We start from the raw sequence: 26,775 nt of genomic DNA on the forward strand, positions 1-26,775 counted from the left end.
GCAGCTTGACTCGTGGTAGATGTTTCTCAGGGCTTGTTTAATCTGAACAAGCCCCTAAAAACAGTTAGTGATCACTGTCAGCCTCTCTCGGTTTTTATTACCACTGTTCATTTTAAAGCTCAGTTTTTAAAACCTTACGATGTAACTACAGCCCAGCCCATGCAGCAGTATATGAATGACTAACCTTCTATTGTTGATGGATTATCTCAGTTGTTCTCCTGACTGAAGTTTGGTCCGTTTACAGCATCCTGCCATGCTAGGGGTTTGTCTCTAACCATCAGGAACCCTCATCGAGTGGAAAAAAGTTAGCATTCATCCTCCAAATTCACTGTGTTTATGTTATGCTAACATAGCTGTGTAGCTAGCCAACCACGTAGGACATCATTATATACAAGCTAGCCCAACTTCAGTAACCCTACAAAAGTCACTGCTGTTTAGTTTTCTGTCTTCGTTTATGTCGGAAGTGATAGCAGAGCTAGTGAAATACACCTCTCTCAAGGCTACTCCCTCTCCGATGCAGAGCGGGCCTAGAATCCTCTCTCTCTCTCAGCCCTGGGTGATGGTACCACTCTCGAGCTCGTGGAGAGCATGCTGTTCTTGCTAGGAACGGATGACGGTGGATTCCTCTTCACTGATGTCTTCTTCCAACAGTTGCCAGCTCCAGTGCAAGCTGGCCTCGCCAACTCCCCGCTGCTGGCCGCGAAGGACTACCGGTCACTCACAGAAGAAGCGTATCGCATTCTCCTGGCTACCAGGAGCTTCAGGATCCAGGCGATAGTTCCCGACTCACTGATGGCATCTCCCGTGCCCCCACCGATTCTCCCGGGGTCCTCCAACTCATCGATGGTGGCTGGAATCGCGCGTGACAGCACCGTGCCACCTTTGCAGTTTTAAGGGAAACGAGCCCGCCAGCGTTCTATAGCGGCTGCGACCGCTGGCAATAAGGAAAGGCTGCTCTTCATAGAGGACACACTCGGAGAGACATTTTCTGGTTGACTCCGGCACTCGTTGTATTACTAACATCGCTTACTTTTAATAGTCATTCTACGAATGCTGTCCGTTTAAATGGTCTTACCTGTAAACTCTGCTGTATTCACCAGATTCCAGCGAGAGTGGATTCTGGAGTACTTCCCATGCTCCTGTTAGTGATCATCCATCTGGATGGATGATAACAACCTTCTGAACAGTTTAGGAGGTAGAGAAGGTCAATCCTGGCCCATATCTATGGGACTGATTTCTGCTAATAACGCCCACTGTATGGACTGATAACATCCGAAGCGGGTGTACCCCTCACAATATGAGCATTTTTAGGGTCCTCCATGAACAGCCAGAGACTCATTAAAGCTTAGAGAAGTGACCAGAAGGCTGACTGGGCTAACAGGCTAAGAGACTGTGAAAGGTATATTCAACTTGAAGAGCTGCACTTTGTAGTTATTTTTCCTTTGTCCTGACTAAGAATGAACTAATATACACTCATTGGACACTTTATTAGTTACATCTTGGTTGTACCATGTTGGACCCCTTTTTGTCTTCAGATCTGTGCTTGTGGCACAGATTCAACAAAGTGTTACAGAGTGTCACAGAGTTATAGAAGATTTGTCGGCTCCAAATCCATGATGTGAATTTGCTGTTCTACCACATCCCAAAAGTGCTCTTTTAAATTTAGATCTGGTGACTGGAGGCCATTTGAGTACAGTGAACTGTGAACGGTGAACAATCCCCAACAATCAGACAATCCTGTTGAGCAAGCATTTGGCAAATGTGGGAGGGAAAAAACCCTTTTCAACAGGAAGAAGCTTCTAGCAGACCCAGGTTCAGGGAGGGACAGCCATCTGCTACAACCAATTGGAGGTGAGGTGAAGGGAAGCCCCACTCCTTCGTGTCTGCTTGCTGTGGAGGCTTTTTAAATTATTTTATCCGGAAATATTTCAAGAAAATATTTTCAGGCTTAACACACACACACACACACACACACACACACAGAAATAATTAGAAAACATGCAACAAAGAATACCGCCAATAGAGGCCGGTATTTTTTGCTTTATGGGTTAAAAAATCTCCATAATATCATTTATGAAGGATCAGAACTTGTTAATAATCATTCCTAAACAGTGTTGGTCAAGTTACTTGAAAAAAGTAATCAGTAACTAATTACTGATTACTTCCCCCCAAAAGTAATCCCGTTACTTTACTGATTACTTATTTTCAAAAGTAATTAATTACTTAGTTACTTAGTTACTTTTTAAAAACACGATTTACAACCTGAATAGGTGATAAAGCGATAGATCTTTCAGCCCAATTCTACTTTTTCTACATAATCCATCATACAGAATGTAATCAAATGGAAAAGTCCCTTTTTAAAACTTGTTTTATTAGTTTTAATCTTTTAACTTTATGCATCAAGCAAAAATTTAATTATATGCAACATTCTCTGACTGGAAGAAATTTGTTTAATATTTAAACCTATTTTCTGCACATTCCAGCACATAAAATAAATTTTTTTTGTGTGTTTACACTCACTCTTTCAAATAGATGCAAGTAAAACACAGCAGAAAATAAATAAAGTCAAAGACTCAGCGGTCCTTTTGCTCTATTTTCACCTGTAAAGCAGGAGTAGGTTGGCGGAGGTTTACCCTGGTGCAGGTGTGCCGCAGCGGTCCTTGGAAGAATCCGCGAGTTTCTCTGTGAATTTCCCATTATGTTGTAGTGCACTCGGTGTTTGCTTGGAAGTTTAGGGGTTTTTTTCGCTGTAAAAAGAAGTTTTCTTCCCACGCACAACGGACACTAATGTTTTTGTCACTTTTTATGGAATCAAACTTAAAGCAAGGTTAGTACTTCCATGCTTTAAACGCTGCATGCTCATACTCTCTCCCGCACTCGATATATTATCTATTGTTGCTCTGTACACAGCTGTTTTCACGAACGTCGCACTTGCTTACGTCACTGTCATGAGACATTCTCGCAAAAAAATCACGGTTTTAGTAACGCAGTAACGCGGCGTTCCTACGGGAAAGTAACGGTAATCTAATTACCGTTTTTGCAATAGTAATCCCTTACTTTACTCGTTACTTGAAAAAAGTAATCGGATTACAGTAACCATCTCTGCCCATCTCTGTTCCTAAACACAGATATATGTGATATGTTTTAAATGTGCAGAAATCCTTTTACATGAAATCCTTTTGCTGAAACACATCTAAGATGTTAAAGTTTAGAAGCAAATTAAAATATATATACATATAGAGTTCCCTTCAAAGCTGATAGTTAAGGTTGTGGTTGTTTGTGTATATAGTGATGATAATATGAATCTGTGACACATCCACTTGAAGCCGGTTTACTCCTACTTTCTAATAGAGATGGCACGATACCACTTTTTTATGTCCGATACCGATACCGATATCATAAATTTGGATATCTGCCGATACCGATATGAATCCGATATAGTGTGTTTTTTAATCAATAAAACGTTTTTTTAATATCTTGCTGCATTTTGTATAAGTTCATACTCAAGTTTAAATAAACAACACTAAAGCTATTCTGTTATACCTGTATGTAAAAAATACACTGCGCCCAAAATATTTCATAGTTCAGCAACACTGATCAATCTAATAAACTTAAACCTACTCCATCCTCCCTATTCTGGTATTTTAAAGAGTACTTAGCAGAAATATTAAGCAACCTAACTAATAGGGTTGCAAACTCCCAGCAAAAAAAAATAGGGAAACACCCTCCACCTCATGATGCTTAATCAATGTAATCAAATTTAATTTGATGCAGGGGGAAAAATGCACAGAAATAAATTATTTTTCAAGAATAATTAAATAGATTCAACATCTTTCTTCAACAGAATTGCAGAATTCACAGATGGTACTTTCCCAAAGGAAAAAGTACTATAGCTTACTAGGGTATATTAGACTTAACAGTTACTACAGTAATGGACTTCTATATATTTTACATCAGATTAAAACTTTGGGTGTAAGAGTCAGATAATTATTTATTAAAAGCTAGACATTTTAAATGAGAATAAGAAAGAAAAGTATGTCTTTGTGCCCCCTTTTCCCTGTTCATGCCCTATCGGCCCCCCTGGCTAAACTTTGCTAGATCCGCCCCTGCACAGTTACCAGCCGTCAGCTACGTAGAAAAGGATCCTGGTGTAGAAAGTAATATTAAATAAATTCTAACAGCAGCTTATCAAGCTTAAACGTTCTGCTGTTGTTCAGCCGCTGGTTTCCTCTTTCTGGTGCAAAGTGGGCCAAAAACAAACAAGAGAGACGGACTCGCGACAGAAAAGCCGATCAGCTGATCATTAAGCAGTTTCACGATTGAAGTAGCAGCCGGAGAGAGAGAGAGAGGCAGTTGCTCCATATATCTGTTGTTAAGCTTAACGTGGGAATGCTTTACAGACATTCAGAGATGAACTTACACACTTGCTTTACTTCTCTCTGGGATAACTTCCTCGGAGATGAAATGCTGGTGAGGCTACAAATACACACAACCGCTCTATCACGTGATGCATACTGCTGCGACGTGCTACGGTTATGAGCCGAGTTACGCCGTGTAGCAAGTTTTGTGAGGTGCTTTTTTGATATTTAATGGATCGGATTACATTTTTTATTTCTCACCGATATCCGATCCAGTAATTTGGGTCAGTATCGGACCGATACCGATACGTAATATCGGATCGGTCCATCTCTACTTTCTAATACTTATTTTTTTTTTTTGGTTTATTAATAATTACCACTTTCTGTCTATTCCCTTGGGGACTTTACCAGTTTGAGAAGTTGACATAATGATAGTATGCTGTTACACAACAGTCCACACACACACCGTGCTCCAGAGGTGTAGGTCCTGCAGCTGGTTGGCTGAGCCCTCCACTGACAGATGAGGATAATCATTGCTTGATAGCAAACGGCTCTTCCTTGAGGAAATATTCAAATATCTGAAGAAAACAGGACAGGAAGCGGGGGAAGTCAGCTGAGGAGAAAGTTCACTTTCTGTCCGACGCTCACCGCTGAATGAAAGTGCGCAATGGCGGGCAAAGGGAGAGTTTGCTCGGCCGGAGAGAGCCAGCTTCAGGACTTCTTAGAATCGGACTCTGACCCGGAGGGGGAACCCGCTCGGGTGGCCGGCACCGGGCCGTCGCCCGAAGCTTTCCCCCGCACTCAGGTGATCCACAGCGGACACTTCATGGTATCCTCGCCCCACAGCGACTCTGCAGCGCGGAGGAGGAAGAGTGGAGGATCTCTGAGGTACGACTTTGACACGGTGAACATAACGGGGTGTCAAACGTACCGCTACGGTCCACTCAGCTCCGGGAGCCTGAGCATCGACCCCACTCTGACCCGCCTGTTCGAGTGCATGTCACTGGCCTACAGGTGGGTCCCTGCTGCGTGCAGTAGGGGGAAAGAATGAAGTCGGGGTTTTAATCAGCATTTTTATTTTCAGCTTTCTGCTTGTTCAGTTCAGCTAAACCACGTGGAAGAAAATATCTCCAAAGAATGTGAAAGTGTCTCATTCTGAGCTGACATTTAAAGCAGCGATATGCACAGGATCAGTCTCTGTTTTAAAATAAGAGTATTGTAAATTAACCGAAGCTCACTAAACGAACTAAACTAAACCATATTTTAAAATATATTTTTTAATATATATATTTATATTTGTCTTAATAGAGTTCCCTTCAAAGCTGATAGTTAATGCTGTGGTTGTTTGTGTATATGTGTTGTCAGTCTGTTGCATAACCAGTTTGGAAATTTTCACCAAAAAAAAGTGGACTTTGATTCTAGTTGGCAGGACTGGACAAAGGACAGTGTGACTGATGCAAAGGAAAGAAACTCCTGACACGATGCCCTAGAAATTTGTTTTTCTGTTTGAGAGCAGCCATTTGTTACAAAATGTCACAAATAGCTCCTGCATATGAACAGCTATAGCAGAGGAAGCCGCCGCACTTAAAACAAACCAAATACCAAAGAAACCTCCCTATACTCTCTAAACATGCTTACGTTTCAGTAACATCAGACTACACATTGATTTTTCATTTACTTAAAAAATGAGGACCACTTTCTTTGAAACCGTGTTTATAAGAGCTTTCATCAACCCTTGGCCCAAAGAAGACTTTTTTTTTCTTTCTTTTTTTTTTAAATCTGCTGTCACTGGGTGGAAAATTGCATTTGTTTATAGATCTAGTTTGACAAATTGTGGCACTGTTTCAGGATTCATTGTGCAACTATTATCAAACACAAAAAATACAGATTTAAAACAAGTACTTTATTATATATTTATGTATATTTTCCAAGCCTATGACACGGCCTCTTATTCCGCACAGATTGCTGCTCCGCTTTCCGCTATTTATCATTAACCAGACTGATGTAAAGTGGTTCCTCTGCTGATTTCTCTTTGTTTTTTTGCAATACGCTGTCTCTGCTGTTTGGGCTGAATAATACGCAGCCATGTCAGTCCATTAAAAGCATGTTGAGAATGATTTCCCCAGGCTTCCCAGCAACTCCTTGAGCACCTCACATTAGGAGCCCTATTCTCAGCAGGCAGAGAAAAAGTGAGGGAGGGGGGAAAAAGCACATACAGCCGGGTTGTATACCGGGGAATAAGTTGATTGGCTACTATTAGTCAAAATCAGGACAGGTTTGAGGCAGTGTTCCCATTGTTTTTTCTAAAAGAGTCATTTATGCACGTTTATGCCTTTTTGCCTCAAAGACTATAAATGAAAGGGCTTTCACATTTTCCCCGAAACAAATACATATTCCACTTTTCTTTTCTCCACAGTGGTAAGATAGTCTCTCCTAAATGGAAATCTTTTAAGGGTCTGCGGTTGCTGTGGAGGGATAAGATCCGTCTGAACAATGCAATCTGGAGAGCATGGTTCATTCAGTGTGAGTGCTGGTGCTTTTTTTTTTTAATTGTGAGACTAGAAGAACCGGGTGACCTAACATGGGTCGAGAGAATCCACATTTCACCAGAATGAATGTCTACGCAGCAGCTGATTTTTCTTGTCCTTTTTTCCTCTTTCTGCTTGGCTCAGATGTGGAGAAGAGGAAAAACCCAGTATGTGGCTTTGTGACCCCGCTGGATGGCTTGGAGGCAGATGCGCATCGAAAGCCCGAAGTGAGTGAATGAATGATGTAGGTGTTGCATATTTTAGCTCATCCTTGAAAAAAAAAAACATACTTAGTGTTTCTCTGGCATCGTGTCAACAGGCGATCATATTAGAGGGCAGCTACTGGAAGAGAAGGATTGAGGTGGTGATCAAGGAGTACCATAAGTGGAGGATTTACTATAAGAAGAGGGTGAGCGCTCACCTTATTCACAGTACATCTTTAATCTGTCTCTAAGTCAGTACCAGTACCTATTGGTTGGACAGTTTGTCACGTTTTCATAGTCCCCAAAGGATGAACCCCAATGGCCCCACTTTCCAACACTTTTACCTGATCAAAACTGTAATTAGTTAACATAAGGTGATGTGCATAGAAACAAAAACATGGTTCATTTCCACACTCGCTCTGTCTTTTTCTGCTGCAGCTTCAGAAAAAGAAGGATGACATCCTATTAATGCTTCAAGAGGTAAGTCAGAAGTCACACATTACTTCATTATTGCTACATTATTGCAATATTGCAAGAAAATTAAAGTTGAAAAGTATTGATTTTGAAGAGTGGAGGCTGAAGCTGGCCAACTGACCCAACATATATTGTAATGTTTGGGTGACCTGCTGGCATTGTTTACTTTTGAATGTCCTTGTAGTGACATACGATCACTAAAGACCACCAAGCGACTATTTTTAGCATTTGAATTTAGCCTCCCTGGCTGAACAAGGGAGGAGGGGAGAAAAAAAGAGATTTAAAAAAGAAAATAGAAATGGGCAAAACAACTTGGGCTGTGCGTCACAACCTGACATATGAAGGCAACTGACCCAGCTAACTGCCTGCTGCAACAATACCCATAACTCTTAATCTTTATTCAAGAAAAACGGTGAAAAAAATGAATGTAACCTAATCAAATATGACCTACTTCCAGCAGCACTTGGCAAAAACCGGGCAGCAGAGGGGCATCGGCTTTCGACAGTGACGCTAAGGTGGCAGAGACAAAATATTTAGTGGCAGACAGGAGAAACAGCGGGGGGGGCCTCATTCATGATAGTATTCCTCATATTTCATCTTTCATGGGCTCTAATTTTTCATTTTTCTGTAGATGTGCTGTGGCACTGGAAGTCCAAGCTTTACTTGAGTTCAACATTAGGAAAACTTCAATAATAATGCTGTGTCTGACCCGTCTTTTGATGGATTACGCGGCAAGGCCAATATCAGCAAGTAGCTGACAGGTCAAAGATCACTTCACTGTGTTTTTATGCTCTGCGCACTCATATTCTTATCACACCATTCTCTTAACAGATTACATTTAGTGCTTAGAAAAACACTAGTCAAAAGTGTGAATGTCGTATACTGTAATCATGTCATATATGCGGTTACACAGTTACAGTTGTGCACTTTTAACCTGTGACAGCCCTAGTCTGAAATTTAATTGGCTTTAAATTTTTAACATCAACCACTTTCTAATAAAGTAGAATAGTAAAATAACGTTCAGATTATTATCTACAGTGACAATGTATTTCAATAGATTTTTACACAGTTCATTTACAGACTGTAGCAGGGTGTGGTTTGTGGCTCAGCTGCATGGGAGAGGTGGAGCAGTGGGTTCAGGGGAAGCTGACCCTGAGCTGTTGTTCAAAACCTGGTCACACCTTCCCTATTTCAGTAGTTTGCAGGGACCTGAACGAGAGTTGTAGTGTGTGGTTTAGAGTGAAGAAGGCAGCTGGAAAGCTGCTCTAATAATAACACGAAAAAGGCTGAAAATTAAGATCACTAGACTTAGCCCTTATATTCAGTCTGAGAGTGAAATAATATCCTATTAGGTGATAATGCTGTGTAAATGAGTAAGGAAAAAAAAATCTCACTCTGCAAAAGGGAGACATACACATAAGTAAACAAAATGAACACACACTACAAGCACTGTACACTCTGAGCCATCAAATAATTTACAGAAAAATCAAATGTTTTTGAATACATTATTTAATGAACCTTCTGACAAATATTTAAAAGAGCGAAATTTGCATATACGAGTTTCAATTATTAAGATTTTTTTATTTACATCTGGGATTTTTGTGCAATTTAGTGCTTAACATTTGTGCAACATATTTAGTCTTTTCAGGGAAAAACAATCACACTGACAATGTAGCAGTCTCAAAACCTCACCCATTAAATACGAAGCACTTGGTGTTACAGGGTTAAGCTGCCTTTTTAAATGGGCACAAAGAGAATTGAGCTGTTCTGCAGTTTTGGAGCTAAGGTGTGGAAGGCACGATCACCCTCAGTTCTTGGACTGGCACATGGAACCGTAAGAAGACCCCTCTCTGAGGACCAGAGAAGCCAACTTGTAGTGCAGGGATGAAACAGTTCAATAATTTAGGTGGGCCCCCTCTCCACCAGGAAGGAAGGACCAACGTCGTTGAATGAAATTCAAACTTGATAGGTGGGAGATGCAAAAGTTTTAAAAGTGGGGTAATCTGTAGGGTTGGGTAAGGTTCACTAATGGCTTTGATAATAAAAAATTGCGTCCTTCTGGATACCAAAGTTGAGTTAGATTTAGATCTAGGAGAATCTCTTTTGAAATGAAACTTCTCACCAAACGATGTAAACGCACCCTGTCGATGCTGCAGTCTTTCAGCCGCTCATATGCATGTGTATATTTTCTCCAAGCAGCATCAGTTTGTGTTTAGCAGGGGCCTTTTACAGTTTGCATGCACGTGTGTGTGTGTGCGACTCCCAGAATTAGGTCAGGGACAAAAGGCTGCCGCTCTTATTGAAATGGTGAGACATCAAAATAAAGAAATGAACAAAGCCAACATAATGAAAACCTGTGAGGGCCCAGTGTTTCTGAACAATGTGTCAAAACAGCTTTTTCATGATGCACCCCACATGCACACGCGCACACATACACACATACATGTGCGCGCAACAATCTTACCTCATTTCTGCTCGTGCGTGCTTGTATTCTAAGAGGGGATGTCGTGTGTTCAGACGTAATCAGAAATAGTTTCCGGCTCAATCTGGTGGGCTTCCCTATAAATGTGGCCCTGGGCTTAGAAGTGGAAGGTAAAGGCGGAGTAGAAGATCGGGGTGAAACAAAGCATCTCAAACAGGCTGGCTCTGGCGCTTCATTTCTGTGAGTTGTTCACTGGGTTTCCAAAGGAGAAGGGGCAGAAAGGGATGGGGGGGAGATGACAGCTTAGCACATGTTGAAGTTGTGAATGCTGTAGGTGTGCAGTTTTGTTTTGTGTGTAACTGGATATAGATGTTTTTTTTTCTTGCTGTTTTAATATTAGTTTTGAGAGGCATTTTGTCATTTATCAGCGGAACAAACGTGGCACAAAGTTTTCATAGAGCACTAATTGCAAGCACAGATTGGGAGAACTAGAAGTCATTGATGAATTAGGACTTTCCAGCTCTATTTATGTTGAGCCCCTAATGGATAGATCTGGGATTAACTTGGCATGTCAGATCCTGTAAGTGTTCTGATTCCTTGTTGATGTTTGGCAGGGTCAGATCTGCCAAGCCAGGCAGGACAAATGGCCCTATCAGACATACCAGGAACCCGAGGCTGTCCCCGCGGAGGTCCACATGTTTGACCTGGACTGCCTTCTGTCCGACATCTCTGACACCCTATTCACCATGACACAGAAGCCATGTCCCTGGACCAGCGAGCGACACAACAGTGAGTAGTAGACAAGTTTGTGGAATGACTTTCAGCAGGGACTTGTGTCTCAAATCCTGCAGAATTTGATTGGAAGCATTTAAAAGCAAGGCGGATCGTAGGCTGCATGCTGCATGGATTAAATAATTGATTCCAATTAGTTGTTACTGGGCTGAAAATTATATCCTGGTTCATTTTACTTTTTGAATCAAATAAATTGCCCAAAATAATATTTCTAACTCAAGTCTGTCATAAACAGGAGCTTTAGGGACAGATTTTCAGCAAAAAAGGAACATAATCATAGAGATATGGTTGGACTTTTATTTCTCTCATTTTAAATTTGGTCCCGTTTTCAGAAATGAATGCCCTTTTCCAAAAAAAAGGTAAATAACAGCAGAATGCATTAATTTTCAAATAATTAAAAGTTAAATTTGATGGAAAATAATACATGGGCATCATATAAAATGCAGAGAAATTGAGAAATACACATATATATATATTTTTTTTCTCTTTAAAATTTGATACCAGCAACAGCAACATATAAAAGTAGGGATGGGGCCTGTTTACTGCAGTGCTACATCACCAGTTTTTTTGTTTGTTTGTTTTTGTTGGGGGGGGGGTTTAACAGTAGCCTGTCATCCATTCGCACTTCCCAACGCTCTCATTATCTGTCTGTTCAAAGTATGGCTTTACCCAGCAGAAGGTTGTCCTAGCTTAAAAAGATGAAAACATGGGTAAAAAGGCAATGTGGATCAGCACGCCTAAAGCTCAGTCAGAGCTGGGGACTATCAGGCACAATACATTTTGGAGTCTGTGCTGTTTTCCAAGCCATCTCACGGTGACAAGGGAACAACAAGGCAAAGCAGGAAGTCACCATCAACACTTTGTTTCTTGTGCAACCTAAACAAATAAGATATGTGATTTCTTCAGCTGGCAGGTGGACAGGTTGCCTTTAAACACAGCCAGCTGGCTGTTTCTGCCAGTGTCCACATTTTGCTAATCTATGTTAAAAACAGCCTTTGATGAAAGATCCACCTTATAACTCTCAGCAAGAGGGCAAACAAATCCAAACTATGCTTTAATATAATGTAGAAGTATTTCACTTTCTAAGTTCCTACCTCAGTTTGGTGACTCTGTCTGCTGGTCACATGGGTTAGCAATTCAGCCAATGAAATTCCCTATGATGAAAGATGACTTGTCAACCCCCCCCCCCCCAAAAAAAAACCCCCCAAAAAAAACAAAACAACAAAACACAATAGTACTAAAGCATTTCTTTCTCACGCATGCATCTGTTATTATGTTCTCTTCCACTTCAGCATACACCAGCAATGCTGACATGATTCAACCAGGCTTGACTCCACTGCAGCCCAACCTGGATGATTTCATGGATATACCAGGTACTTTCTATCCTTTCATATGTCCATCTGTTTATCTGTAAATGATGTACATGTGAAGAATTGATTAATGCATCCAATCACAGGTTGATTACAGTTAAATGCTCGCTGACGGTGCATGATATAGTGTGAAGAGTACATGAGTTTTTAAGATTAGATTCTTATCAGCCATATTTGGCTGATGATTATCTTAATCATATTTTTGTAGTACATAAATTAAGTTTCTGTTCCAGCAGATGTTGATGAGTGAAAAAACCTTGAGGGACACTCCTCTGATTTGTGCTATGTCAGCAGTATGTTGTTTGGCATTCATGAGTTAAAGGATTGTCAGAGGCAGGGTTGAACTGGGGAAAATGGGGAAGTGGAAGAGGATGTATTTAACCACTATTGCTACTTTTGGCACCACCTATAAACTAGGGAAATAAATATTGATGGGCTGGAAGATGATGATGATGATTTTCTATTTTTTTTTATAAAGTAAAATTATGTTGTTACCACAATTCCTATTGAGCTGTAGCTTTCAGGTCTGTGATTTCATTTAATTTTGATTGGATTTTATAAATTCATGGTGTAGGGAGCTAATATAAAATAAATTGAGCTGAAATGAATGAAAGTTGCACTAATATTGATTAGATGGACCAACACATGGCTTCACACAAGTTTCACTCCTGCTTTGTATCATTTAGAGGTATAAATATGCAACTGTTAGCAAGCTTGCCGGCTTTAAAAGTGATAGCATAGCTTTTACAAATGGCTGAAAGTTAATTGACGCAGGGTAAAGTAAATGTCTTTGTAAAGCATGACTAAATGTAGAGAACCTAACTTACCAAGCTGACACATACTGGACAAGAAGCCAATATGGCAGTATGCCTGGGGTCTGCTTTAGTCTTTACACTGAACAGTCAGCCTGCAGCGAAAGAGGAGCAAAGCTTCAAGCAAGAGGAAGGAACCAGGTTAGAGTTTAGTTTCTTGCTCAGGGCAAGATGGCTGTGATTTTTCTGGCCTTTGTATTACTTTCAGTGATGCAATCCTGCAGCCCCATGGCTACAAGTAAGTCTTTGTAACCAACAGACAACCTGTTGCCCACTGCTGTGTGTGTGTGTGTGTGTGTGTGTGTGTGTGTGTGTGTGCCGCTGGCAGGCCTTTAAAAGTAAGAAGAATATTTCTATCATTCATTAGACAGGAATGTGTGTGTTCTTACTGCCCTGACAGGCTCCTGAAGTATCAGCTGTGTGGTGTCTTTGCTTTTTTTGTCACAGTGACCAGGCAGCTAGTATCTGTCAGCGCTCTTAATTAATTCATGATTTCTCTGTATTTCTCTTACATGGAAATACTGAGTTTTCTTTTTACTGAGATAAAAAAAAAAGAGCTTTTTGATCTCACAGTAGGTAATGCATACCGCATTACCTACTGTGAGATCATGAGGCATTCTGAACAATGTGTCTTGATGAAAGATGCTCAGTTCAGGAAAACTTAGGGTTACTGCCTGTTTGAGTGAAGACAGTTAATATTTGACTGCTCAAACCTTAAATAACATGTGAAAAAACTGGCAACCTGCCAGCATAGATTTAAAACTATGTGACCTGGCAAATAAAATGTAAATACCCTGACTGATCATCTCATGCAGAGAGCTTCACATTGTGTGAGGGTTTAATTTTCCATTTCTGTTCTTTGTCTCTTTTACCTTAAAATAAAGACAGAAAAGACACTATACTGCAAAAAGTATTCAGTTGTCTGCCTTCACACGCAAATGAACTTGAGTGACATCCCATTTTTAATCCACAGGATTTAATATGAAGTTCGCACACCCTTTGAAGATATAACAGCTTCAGCTCTACTGGGAAGGCTTTCCACAAGGTTTAGGAGTGTTTATGGGAATTTTTGACCATTCTTCCAAAACTGCATTTATGAGGTCAGAAACCGATGACTGATGAGAAGGCCCAGCTTGCAGACTCCGCTCTTATTAATTTCAAAGGTGTTCTGTGAGATCAGCACTCTGTGTAGGCCAGTTAAGTTCCTATCACTGGAACTAAAAGGCAGAGCCCTACTCCTGAAGAGCAATACCACACTATAATCCCCCCTCCATCAAACTTTACACAATGCAGTTAGACAAGTAGGGTTCTCCTGACTCCGCGGAATGTTAGTGACCTCTGTTAACTATGTGCCTCGGCATCCACTGACACCGCTCTGTGAGTTTACGTCGCCTACCACTTTGTAGCTGAGTTGCTGTCGTTCCCAATTGCTTCCACTTTGTTATAAGACCACTAACAGTTGATTTTGGAATATTTAGCAGTGAGGAAACTTTAAAACTCACTGCACAGCCAGCATCCTGTCACTAGAATTCACTGAGCTCCTGAGAGCGACCCATTCATTCACAAATGTTTGTAGAAGCAGTCTGCATGACTAGGTGTGTGATTTTTTTTTTTTTTCCTTTTTTTTCTTATATACACCTGTGGCCATGAAAGTGACTGGAACACCTGAATTCAGTGATTTGAATGGTTGTGTGAATACTCATGGCTGTACGGTGTAAGTACTAGTGTTATACCATGTCTAGAAAATCTGCAAAAACTGGTTTTTATTGGAATGCTACACTGGTCACTGTATATACAATGTAACAGAAACTGCAGTACACAAAATACAAAATCCTTATTTGGTATAACCTCTGTTTCTTCAGTTGTCCACCAGAGAGCACTATCCTACTTTCCATGTATTATTTTACCATGAAGTAAAATATTGTGTGTGTGTGTGTGTGCCGCTGGCAGGCCTTTAAAAGTAAGAAGAATATTTCTATCATTCATTAGACAGGAATGAGGGGTAGGATCATTTAAGTTTCTACTTTCTACTTCCTTTTCAGCATAAAATTTGAGTTACTTATAAACAGTTGATTGATATATTGGTTATTTTGTTATGTTGAATGTCCATATATGTCACATGTACTTTATTTAATTAGATTATTCTTTTAAATGTTTTATCTTCCTGCTGTATCAGTGCCTTTTCCAGCTGATATTCTGAATAACATACTATATATACTGTACTCTTTCTCAGATATCTTTATGAACAACCGTGGCCAGCCCACCGAGCACACTGGTTTTGCGGACTGTAGCTATTTTGAGAGTTCTTCTAGTGCAGCGTTTGCTCCAGTTCCCTCCCCTGTGGCAACAGCTCCCCAGCTTCTCATCGACACGCAGCTGGCTCAGGTACTGCTGCTGTTATCAGCTTCTTCTGTTTGTGTTTATTGTCTGCTTGTGCAGAATTATTCAATTATTTCAGCATCTAATGTTATTCTTGTTTAATCAGTAAAACAGATTTATTTTTTTCCCAGCCCAATCTACTATCTGACAATCTGTCCCACCCCTCTATATCTAATACCCGGCCAAACCAGACCAGCTCTGGCCAGGATTGTGGAGAATACCACACATCCAACATCATAACAGAAGCCATGCCTTATGGACATCAGTCATACCACGATGCACCAGTTTCTATAGCATTTAGCAGCAGCACTGAACAGACGGCCTCAAGTATTCCCTTTTTGTACCCACTGCCATGCCACAAGTTTGGTTACTATACGACAACCAGTGGAACCTCCACTGTCATCACTCACACAGCCTCCACCATGGGGGCTCAGGGTGGTGCGCAGCAGGCTCACGGATACCCTCACACAGGGGAAACGTACTCCCAGACTCCCTGCCACTCTCTCTCTTACCTGGCTGTTGTATCTGACCCAGTCCATGCAGCGCTGCCCTCTGTCACAGCAGCTCACTGCTTCTCAGTGCCAGAACAGGTGACATTTACGGGGGCCAAAGGGAAGCATAAGCAAAAGACAGGAGGGGCGAGGACAGCTGCCCCCCCTGTACTTCCATCCACTCCCCCACCTACTAGCTGTCTGGCTAAACTGCTCTCCACTGGGGCTCATGAACGTGAGTGAATTCTGACATGTTCTTCCTCATCTAACAGTTTTTTAAGTAAAACAAAAATAAAAAATGCAGTGGGCTTATGTTTCATTTTTGATTTGTGTTATCAGGAAAGCCAACCCTGGGATTTGATACTGCTCCAGTGACAGCCAAAGCTCAGAGGTCATCATCCTCTAGCTCCTCAGTGAGTGTGGAAAACTGGCTTAGCACAGCATGTCAACAAGAAATAACTAATGAACTTTAGTGACTTTTACCAAGTGCTACTGGAGAATGGATATTCATATCATCAAGGCCACTCAGCATTGTATTACTGATATATGTATGTAAGTATGAGCAACTGAAGGAGTGCTGTGTGCTGGCAATAGACACAGGTGTCCTTAGTAAGCCGCACCTTAGTGTTAATGTTTTTGTAGAAGACTGCAGAAATTTTCAAAAGCTTACCTGATACATAGGTTACATCTAAAAGTTTAGTCATCTAACCTAAACAAAAGAGGACATAGCAAGCGGTGTCTTTTCATTCAGCAAGCAGATTTATGTCCATTATAAGTTCCTAATCATATATATATATATATATATATATGCGCGTTGGTTCAAACCTCTGCTCTAAATTCTCTGTGCCACATCCTTTCAGGGGAAAGTGATTTCATTTTTGTGAGACAGGTCTTCTAATTGGATACCATGTGTTGCTCAGCAGACAAGCAGAGGAACACATGTAGGTGGACCTTCATCACAGCTGCAGCACGGGGCCGGTTGGTCGGTAGGGATCCCCGTGTTGACGCCTCTGCAAAGCCAGAGTGCCACCCTGGGCCACAGTGGACCTCAAACTAGCACCTCCAGAGGCTCTGCTGTGTCTGCCCTGCTTACCCACGGTACCTCAGACACTGGCACAACCCTCCTCGTTCCCAAGACTGAGAAGCTGTCACCTGTTCAGCTCTACAGCACTGACAGGAGCAGCTTAACTGGTAGGACCTCACTGCTTCAGGGAGTGATACAACCCCATTTATAAAAAAGTGGTACAGAAAGCAATGACTTGCAAATCTTAAAAACCCTTATTTGATTTACAGTAGAATGTGAAAAACATAACAGATGCTTAACTGTCAACAGGTCAGCACGATTTGATAATTTTTTTTTTTTGGTCTTTTTTTTTATCAAATGTGGGTTGTGCCCATGAAAAATGTGCCATCTTCTCTGCAAATGTCAAACAGCTTGTTCTGCTACTGACTCTTGTGTAGTGTCATTCATTAGAGTGGATAATTGAATTCTGAAGAAACAAACCATATCAGCAATTTAACAGTTTATCCATTTAACAAACAGGGACCTTAGTAACATGTGGAAGAACCATACACAGCCACAACAGCCTGGCACCACTTCCTCATTCTGGTCACCAGCTTGGACACACAGTGCTGTGGGATGGCATCACATTCTTCAGCCAGCATTTGTTGTAAGTCAGCCTGTGTGGTTATGTTGGCTGTCTATGACTTGTTCCTTCAGACTTCAGTCATCCAAGACAATGAACAACATGGCATTTTTAGAGAAGTAAAGTTTTACATCGGGGCAACCCACTCAACCCACAAATGCATTTTCCTTGGAAATGTGGCTTTCCAGCAGTATAAAATTTATTGACAGCAAGCATTATTACAACAAAGAAATAATCAACTAAGCACAAATTTAAGATTCCTACATTTTTTTGTTTTGTTTTAAAGAGAAAGGCAGCGATTCACCAATCAACAAAAAAACTCTCTTTAAATTACACAGCAGTGGAGAGTAGACTTTATCAAAGTAGATGTCTTTCTGAAAGCGCTGTAACTAAGTTTAAGAATATAATCCACCCACTGTTATCATCTTCAATGCCCTGTACCAACATAGAGCAGAGCAGCTATCTGAATACTACTCCAACAGAGGTCGATTATCTTGTTAATAATTTTACCTCCTCACTACGTACGACTCTGGATACTGTAGCTCCGGTGAAAACTAAGGTCTCTAATCAGAAGTACCTGACTCCGTGGTATAATTCTCAAACACGTAGCCTAAAGCAGATGACTCGTAAGCTGGAGATGAAATGGCGTGTCACAAATTTAGAGGATCATCATTTAGCCTGGAGAAATAGTTTGTTGCTTTATAAGAAAGCCCTCCGCAAAGCCAGAACATCTTACTATTCGTCACTGATTGAAGAAAATAAAAACAACCCCAGGTTTCTCTTCAGCACTGTAGCCAGGCTGACAAAAAGTCAGAGCTCTTTTGAGCCAACCATCCCTTTAACGTTAACTAGTAATGACTTCATGAACTTCTTCACAAATAAAATTTTTATCATTAGAGAAAAAATGACCAATAATCATCCCACAGATGTAATATTATCTACAGCTACTCTTACTACCATTGATGTTAAGTTAGACTCTTTTTCTCCAATTGATCTTTCTGAGTTAACTTCAATAATTACTTCCTCCAAACCATCAATGTGTCTTTTAGACCCCATTCCTACAAAACTGCTCAAAGAAGTCCTGCCATTAATTAATTCTTCGATCTTAAATATGATCAACCTATCTCTAATAATCGGCTATGTACCACAGGCCTTCAAGGTGGCTGTAGTTAAACCTTTACTCAAAAAGCCATCTCTAGACCCAGCAGTCTTAGCTAATTATAGGCCAATCTCCAACCTTCCTTTCATATCAAAAATCCTTGAAAGAGTAGTTGTCAAACAGCTAACTGATCATCTGCAGAGGAATGGTTTATTTGAAGAGTTTCAGTCAGATTTCAGAGCTCATCACAGCACAGAAACAGCTTTAGTGAAGGTTACAAATGATCTTCTTATGGCCTCTGACAGTGGACTCATCTCTGTGCTTGTCCTGCTAGACCTTAGTGCAGCATTCGATACTGTTGACCATAATATCCTATTAGCGCGATTAGAACATGCTGTAGGTATTACAGGTACTGCACTGCAGTGGTTTGTATCATATCTATCTAATAGACTCCAATTTGTACATGTAAATGGAGAGTCCTCTTCACACACTAAGGTTAATTATGGAGTTCCACAGGGTTCAGTGCTAGGACCAATTCTGTTTACATTATACATGCTTCCCTTAGGCAGCATCATTAGAAGACATAGCATACATTTTCACTGCTATGCAGATGACACCCAGCTCTATCTATCTATGAAGCCAGATAACACACACCAATTAGTTAAACTGCAGGAATGTCTTAAAGACATAAAGACCTGGATGGCCGCTAACTTTCTGCTTCTTAATTCAGATAAAACTGAGGTTATTGTACTTGGCCCTGAAAATCTTAGAAATATGGTATCTAACTAGATTCTTACTCTGGATGGCATTACCTTGGCCTCCAGTAACGCTGTGAGGAATCTTGGTGTGATTTTTGACCAGGATATGTCCTTCAACGCACATATTAAACAAATATGTAAGACTGCGTTCTTCCATTTGCGCAACATCTCTAAAATTAGAAATATCCTGTCTCAGAGTGACGCTGAAAAACGAGTTCATGCATTTATTACTTCCAGGCTGGACTACTACAATTCATTATTATCAGGATGTCCAAAAAACTCGCTGAAAAGGCTTCAGCTAATCCAAAATGCTGCAGCAAGAGTACTGACAGGGACTAGAAAGAGAGAGCATATTTCTCCTGTTTTGGCTTCCTGTTAAATCCAGAATTGAATTCAAAATCCTGCTCCTCACATACAAGGTCTTAAATAATCAGGCCCCATCTTATCTTAATGACCTTGTAGTACCATATCACCCTATTAGAGCACTTCGCTCTCGCTCTGCAGAACTACTTGTTGTTCCTAGAGTATTTAAAAGTAGAATGGGAGGGAGAGCCTTCAGTTTTCAGGCCCCTCTTCTGTGGAACCAGCTTCCAGTTTGGATTCGGGAGACAGACACTATCTCTACTTTTAAGATTAGGCTTAAAACTTTCCTTTTTGCTAAAGCATATAGTTAGGGCTGGACCAGGTGACCCTGAATCCTCCCTTAGTTATGCTGCAATAGACGTAGGCTGCCGGGGGATTCCCATGATGCATTGAGTTTTTCCTTTCCAGTCACCTTTCTCACTCACTATGTATTAATAGACCTCTCTGCATTGAATCATATCTGTTATTAACCTCTGTCTCTCTTCCGCAGCATGTCTTTTATCCTGTCTTCCTTCTCTCACCCCAACCGGTCGCAGCAGATGGCCGCCCCTCCCTGAGCCTGGTTCTGCCGGAGGTTTCTTCCTGTTAAAAGGGAGTTTTTCCTTCCCACTGTCGCCAAAGTGCTTGCTCATAGGGGGTCATATGATTGTTGGGTTTTTCTCTGTATCTATGAAGCGCCTTGAGGCGACTTTTGTTGTGATTTGGCGCTATATAAATAAAATTGAATTGAATTGAATTGAATATTATTGAATTAAATTATGGGCCAATATTAAAGTAATGTTCATCAGCATAAAAGAAGCATGAAGACCTTGACTATCTCTTGACTACTGGTACATTACATAATATCATCAAAAGAGTCTGAGAATGGAGAAATCTCTGTGTTGACTGCTTCAAAATATAAATATTTGTTGTGCTGTGACAGGAGCTGACAAGTAACTAATAAGAGGTTCACTTGCAGAAACTAATGAGCAGCTAATAAATGAGTTTATTCTTTTAGAACCAAAGTTATTTTGAAAATCAGTTTTCCTGCTTGAGCACTGCAGAGTAAATGTTATTTTAATTATTTATTAATCTGCAGCTCATGACCAAAAAGAGAAACTAAATCTAAATGGTCAATCTTAATTTGCAAAGTGTTGCTTTGTTATCAGACTTCTGTGGAGTCTCAAATCTAAACTCATCATTCACTAAAGAATGTTATTTTCAGCCATCCCAAGTCCGTTTACAGTGCGCCCTCACTATTTAACAATTCTATCTATTTATGGTTGATGGACATTTTGTCAGTTTTGGTGACCCAAATTTATTACACAGCCTATTCAAAAACCTATCATGATAAAAAGTATCATATAGTGTAACAGTGTATCAGTTTAATAGTTTTTGGCCTCTGCACAGTTGGGGGCTGGGCTGCTACAAGCCACTTAGCAACCCACCCCCAACCCAAGCTCTTCCTTTACCGCTCTCCTCACCTTCACCTTTCCTGTTATGAACATTGAGTGGCACATTGAATGCAAAGCCCCAGAGGAGAGCCATTATACCAAAGATAATTACTGCAGATAAAAATATCAATCTTCTTTTGAGCGTAATGGTCCTGACTAAAACTGTACTGCTGAAGCCTTAATTAAATGCCAGCATCCACAGCCACAACATGTCTAGCTGATTTAATGGATTAAAAACTCATTACTGCAGGGTTTGACGCACATAGGGGCATCTGATTTCCAACAAATATAATACATAAATGTCATGTATGTTATTTATTTTTTCTCTAGTTAATTTTCCAACACATCAAGGACAAACATCACCACCAAACCCTCTAGACAAAGCCTCCAACCCAGAATCTCCACACTCAGGGTTCTCAGGATATGGAAAGCTAGAATCAAGTAAGGTAGGACGTCCTGGATATATTCTTTTTTTATACATATAAATATAATCAAGTCCTTGTTAAGTGATGAGTGAGAACATAGGAGTCTTATTGTTATCTCAGTATGTGAATGTGTGTGAAGTGTGACAAATATATTTCTGAGCTCTGCTGTGCACAGCAAACAGACACCAGGAGGATAACTCACATCTCAGCAGAGCAGAAGAGGCGTTTCAACATCAAACTGGGATTTGACACTTTACATAACCTCGTGACAACACTCAGCTCTCAGCCAAGCATAAAGGTACTGTGAAAACGTGTGCTGCTGCATTTTAGATGGATATGCTGAAAGTTGGAGGCAGATTGTAATATGTAACATGCAAATGCTAAGTCTTAGCATTAACAGTGCAACCAGATTTGAGCTTGTCGATTTAAATAATTATTCATAATGGTGAATAATTTTTGTATATGATTGATGTATGGTAATCCCTCTCTCTGCTGTGTGCAGATCAGCAAAGCCACCACACTGCAGAAGACCGCCGAGTACATCACTAAGATGCAGCAGGAGAGAGCTCAGCTGCACGAGGAAGCTCAGAAACTGAAAGAGGAGATTCAGCTCCTGAACACTGCCATCAAGTGAGACCTTTAGCTAAGCTCAACCTCTGCCCGTGCATATGTGAGCAGGCATGTAGGTGTATGCAGTGTTGGAAAGGTTACTTTTAAAATGTATTCCACTACAGATTACAGAATACATGCCCCAAAATGTATTTTGGGGCATGTATTTCGTTACGTTACTCAACGAGAGTAACGTATTCTGAGTACTTAATATATTATCATGCTTTTTACAACTACATGAATGTACTATTGCTGTGTGATTTATTACTATTACTGAAGGTTACTCGCCATACCAATTCCAATTAGATTTTTAATTCTTAATATAAAACGAGTAACAGTAGGGCGGACATTAGGTAAGGCTGCACTTTTTGCAGCGATCTTGTGTAGAAAACTATTCCGCGCATATATAAAACAGGTCCGCGGCTCCGAACCATAGTAAAGGGACCTCTGGCTAATACGTCGGGTTCCGTGTCGGGGTCGTAACTGAAAACTAGCTTTACTTTGTTGTCTGGGTCAACTTTGCTAGCGAGAGACAGAGAGGGGCGTTGAAAGGCTGCTCCAATGGAACTTACTGTTTCGGAGTAAAACACAAACACAGTGTACTGTTGAGTCTTAATAGCTTACTTACAAGTGGGCTGGTCAGGCACTCTTTTTGGTTGTAGTGGTTCTTATTATATTTACATGCTTCCATCTCCTGTTTCTGGTCAGTAACACCTCGTACTTTTCGACTCTCCTTTTTCTTCCTCCCTCGCCAGACACATAATGGGTATGGCAGTCCATTCTCACTGCAGCACGGACTACACTGCCCATGAGCCTACATTCTTTAGGGCTATGCCTGTAACAGTCTGCCTTTTGCCTTCATATTAAATGACTTTCTGAAAAATAATTTGAAAAAATATTTAGGGGCCACAAGTAAGGATGACATGGGCCGTGAGATTGAGACACAGGCATTAGAGCCTCTTAATCCGTGTTTTGTTTGGGTTTCCACCGGCCTGGAATTACCAAAAGTAGAGAGGGCATAGCCTTACATATAAAACAGGAAAAGACCACCATGTAATCCATTTATTTCAACAAAGAAACTGTATTCTAAATACCACCTTTTTAAACGGTAACTTTAACGGAATACAGTTACTCATATTTTGTAATTTAAATACGTTACGCCGGTACATGTATTCCGTTGTATTCCATGTATTCCCAACACTGTTTGCATATACTTTTAATGATTTCTTTGAGCTGTTCCTTTGCCAGGGTAGAAAGATTTTCCAGCATGCATGTTTAATAATTTCAAAAAGTTTGAATTTGTTCAGGAGTTTTGCTGATCCACAAATAGTCAAATTATACATTCAGGCTCAAATATATACATACACTCACTTGTATCTTTTAAAAGTTAGTGCTGAAGGTTCTATACTGTTTATTTTATTGTACTTTTTATTTTGACAAGGCCAAGGTATGTTAACTTCTCATTAGTGATCATGATGGACTACAACTGGTAGTTTCCTCCTTCCTGTCCTTGCCAGCATATAAAAAACTTATTTTACAGAACTCATTGGATTAACCAATACTCAGAACAATGGGTGTATCTAAAGTCAAAGCAACTCAAAATCGAAGGTGAACTGCAGGTTTACACAAGTTGGGAAAAGCTCTTGGAGTCATTAACAAACATTTGCAGATTCCAAGATCAGCACTTCAGACAACTGTATGTAATTCACAAGTTTCAGTATTCAGGTGTGTCACCACTGTTCTAATTTGTGGACTATGCTTAAAAACCCGGTGCGTGTGAGGAAACCAGTTTAAATGTATGCTACCGAGTCTGCCAAGAAGAGTGGTCAAATATATAGCCACAGTTATGGTAGATGGTTGTTAAGGGTTACCAAAGACATCTGGTCAAGGTGCAACTTGCTAAGGGACATTTAATCAAATTATTTAGGTTGTGTGTATATATTTCAGTCTGAATGTATAATTTGCCTATTTGTGGTTCAGAAAAAAAACTTGTGCACACAATTCTTGTTTTTTTTTTTTTTTGGTTGTTTTTTTTGTTTGTTTGGTATTTTTTGGAAGTCATTAAGGATGTATTCTGTAAATCATTCATCCCTGGAAAAAACTCAAAGAAATTATTAAAAAACCCAAATTGCCATGACATTTCAGTTTTCAACAATCCAATCTTCAACAATCCAATCTTATCCTGCTGACATGAAGATGCTCTGGACTGCTTTGTTGACTCGGTTTATTTCTTGGTGCAGTACGTGCCAGCAGCAGCTACCAGCCACCGGTGTCCCCATCACACGCCAGCGCTTTGACCACATGAGGGAGAAGTTCAGGGAGTATGTCCGCGCACAGACTCTGCAAAACTGGAAGTTCTGGATCGTATCCTTATGCATGTAAATGTGTGAAATGTTCACTGGAACAATAAAATGCCACAAACTTAAAAAAGCTTAGACAAAACAAATGACAGCAGCATAATTAGAGGCTGAGTAAATGTTCCACTCTATTCCTGTGGGAAATTCCTATATTCCACATTGTTTCAAAACACCATTGGTGAGAATCCAAATAATGTTCAATACTTACACTTTGGTACAGTACATTTCCAGGCCTGGGCTTGTTACACATTTCATATTTAACAATATAGTTGTAGTTTAACTTGTAGTTTAGTTTAGTGTGGTATATAGTTTGGAAAAAGCAAAGTTATTTTCAATTTGGGTGTCTCTTAGCTGATGAAGTCTGCCCACTTTGCTTCATATGCTGCAGATGAAACTGAATGGTCTTTTGATAGTAGTAGTAGTATTAATTAAACCATTAAAAACACTTTATTAATGCAGTGCTGTTCTCAGTGACATGTCCCTTTAGCACAGTAAAGGTGGGCACTGTGGTTTATTTTATTTTGTGTTTCATACACTCGCATGCCCACTTATTGTTGACATGTGTTATGAGATTTTTAAAGAATGTCTGACATATTTAAACTGGGGAAGCCAGTTGAAGCAAAAAAAATGCATATATTAAGCAAGATATAAAATAAAGCCAAGTTTATCCTTTTATCACTACGTCTTTCCTCAACTTGGTGTCAGTTCAGTATCATCATGGAGCCGCTGTTTGAGTCATATAATGGAATGGTGTCAACTGCCAGTGTGGAGGACCTGTGTCGATCCACTCTGACCTGGATGGATCAGCACTGTTCACTGCCTGCTCTAAGACCCAGTGAGTCACATATACCTGCAAATCTCAACTGCCCACACTTACAGCCAGCATGATAGCAAGAATAGGTAACTTGTTTTTGTACTTTCCTCACATGTTCTCTTCAGTGGTTCTGAGTTCACTCCGTCTCTTGAGTACCACCACGGCCATCCTGACAGATCCCAGCCTACTGCCCGAGCAAGCCACACTCGCTGTCACCCAGGGTGACCCTGCTGCTGCCCTGGACCACTCCTTACAGCCTGCCCCTCGGCAGTAATATACACCCCATGTTACCTTTGAAGAACAGCGTGAACGGAAACCCTTCAGAAGGCAGAGGAGACCACATATTAGAGAGCAGCCTGTGGAATGATTAAAAAAAAGACTCGGCTCAGAGACTTTTAAAAATGCATCAGATTCTCAATAAAAACTCACTATCTGCAAAAAAAAAAAGAAAGTACTCCAGTATACCCAACAATCATAGAAATGTTATCCATATGTATGTATGTATATATATATATATATATATATATATATATATATATATATATATATATATATATATATATATTAGGAAAAAACAGGAGATAAGTGTATAAGTGACAGAAGGTTGTTCTTAGCAGCTTTCAGAGCAGAGTATACTGACTGCCAGAGCTCTTAAAAACACTGACCTGTTAAAATGCTGAATAATAAATTATTCTCTGACCTGCTTGCCACACAAGTAAGTGTGATAAGCATTGGCTCTTTTTGATTGAGATTTCAGCCTTTCAATTATGCAGGTCAATTATAAATCATAGTGGGTCACACATTGTCCTAATAAGCAAAAAAAAAACCTATTTTGGACCCGGGATGGTACAGAAATCCCTTTGGGGTTACAAGGTAAAAAATCGACAAGCTCAATCATGTGGAGTTATGCACTGTGGTGACCCCTTGTGAATGATGGAGCAGTAGCTTTAATATCAATAAAATTGTCATTGGAGAGCCCTTGCAACTAATGTCATGTAACAGTTTCTAGACTGTGCACATTGAAACATGGCCTGTAGTTTATTTTCTGCACTGGTATTAAGCTTTTCTTTATCCTTTTGGTTTGTCACATTGGGAAAATTGTGCCCCATTCAAATTACCTAAGGAAGATCAAGACCTTGAAATTAAAACATTCAAAGGGAATTCTCCCATCACCATTACAGCTTTCCCACTGTGATGTGTCAAGCAGCAGATGAGTCTGCTGTGAAGTTTTTCTTTTGGGAGATATGACTTCAAAATTAGAAAGTGAACTGGCCTGCTGTGGCATACAAGGCTTAGTATTAAATCCTTCACGCAGAAATACTGTGGAATCATCCCTCTATGCAGTAGCGGTTTTTGATACGGGCGACACGGGTGGTTGCCCGGGGCGGCATCGTGGTGGGGGGCGGCATCACGGGCAAAAAAAAAATGCTCTTACTCATGCT

At 40.4% G+C, this 26,775-nt stretch overlaps 1 protein-coding gene across 1 annotated transcript; it reads left to right on the forward strand.

The window, feature by feature from the left end:
* Positions 1-4,361: 4,361 nt before the first annotated feature.
* Positions 4,362-25,826, forward strand: mlxipl (MLX interacting protein like). The gene is made up of 17 exons (XM_084941657.1): positions 4,362-5,372; positions 6,775-6,881; positions 7,031-7,113; positions 7,206-7,295; positions 7,528-7,569; positions 10,600-10,774; positions 12,070-12,150; positions 15,193-15,344; positions 15,470-16,064; positions 16,169-16,242; positions 16,753-17,020; positions 21,459-21,574; positions 21,729-21,851; positions 22,056-22,183; positions 24,403-24,526; positions 25,225-25,354; positions 25,459-25,826. The coding sequence occupies exons 1-17, from the start codon at positions 5,026-5,028 to the stop codon at positions 25,605-25,607; spliced, it is 2,784 nt and encodes a 927-aa protein (XP_084797783.1). The 5' UTR covers positions 4,362-5,025; the 3' UTR covers positions 25,608-25,826.
* The last annotated feature ends 949 nt before the right edge of the window (positions 25,827-26,775 follow it).

The sequence above is a fragment of the Perissodus microlepis genome, chromosome 10 (genome assembly GCF_051167445.1).
Source record: "Perissodus microlepis isolate ML-2025 ecotype Zambia chromosome 10, ASM5116744v1, whole genome shotgun sequence".
Taxonomy (NCBI): domain Eukaryota; kingdom Metazoa; phylum Chordata; class Actinopteri; order Cichliformes; family Cichlidae; genus Perissodus; species Perissodus microlepis.

Coding starts and splice junctions, on each gene's coding strand:
- mlxipl (XM_084941657.1), top strand. CDS start 5,026: ATGGCGGGCAAAGGGAGAGTTTGCTCGGCCGGAGAGAGCCAGCTTCAG. Junction 16,065..16,168: donor CTCCACTGGGGCTCATGAAC/GTGAGTGAATTC, acceptor TTGTGTTATCAG/GAAAGCCAACCCTGGGATTT. Junction 21,852..22,055: donor GCTCTCAGCCAAGCATAAAG/GTACTGTGAAAA, acceptor TGCTGTGTGCAG/ATCAGCAAAGCCACCACACT.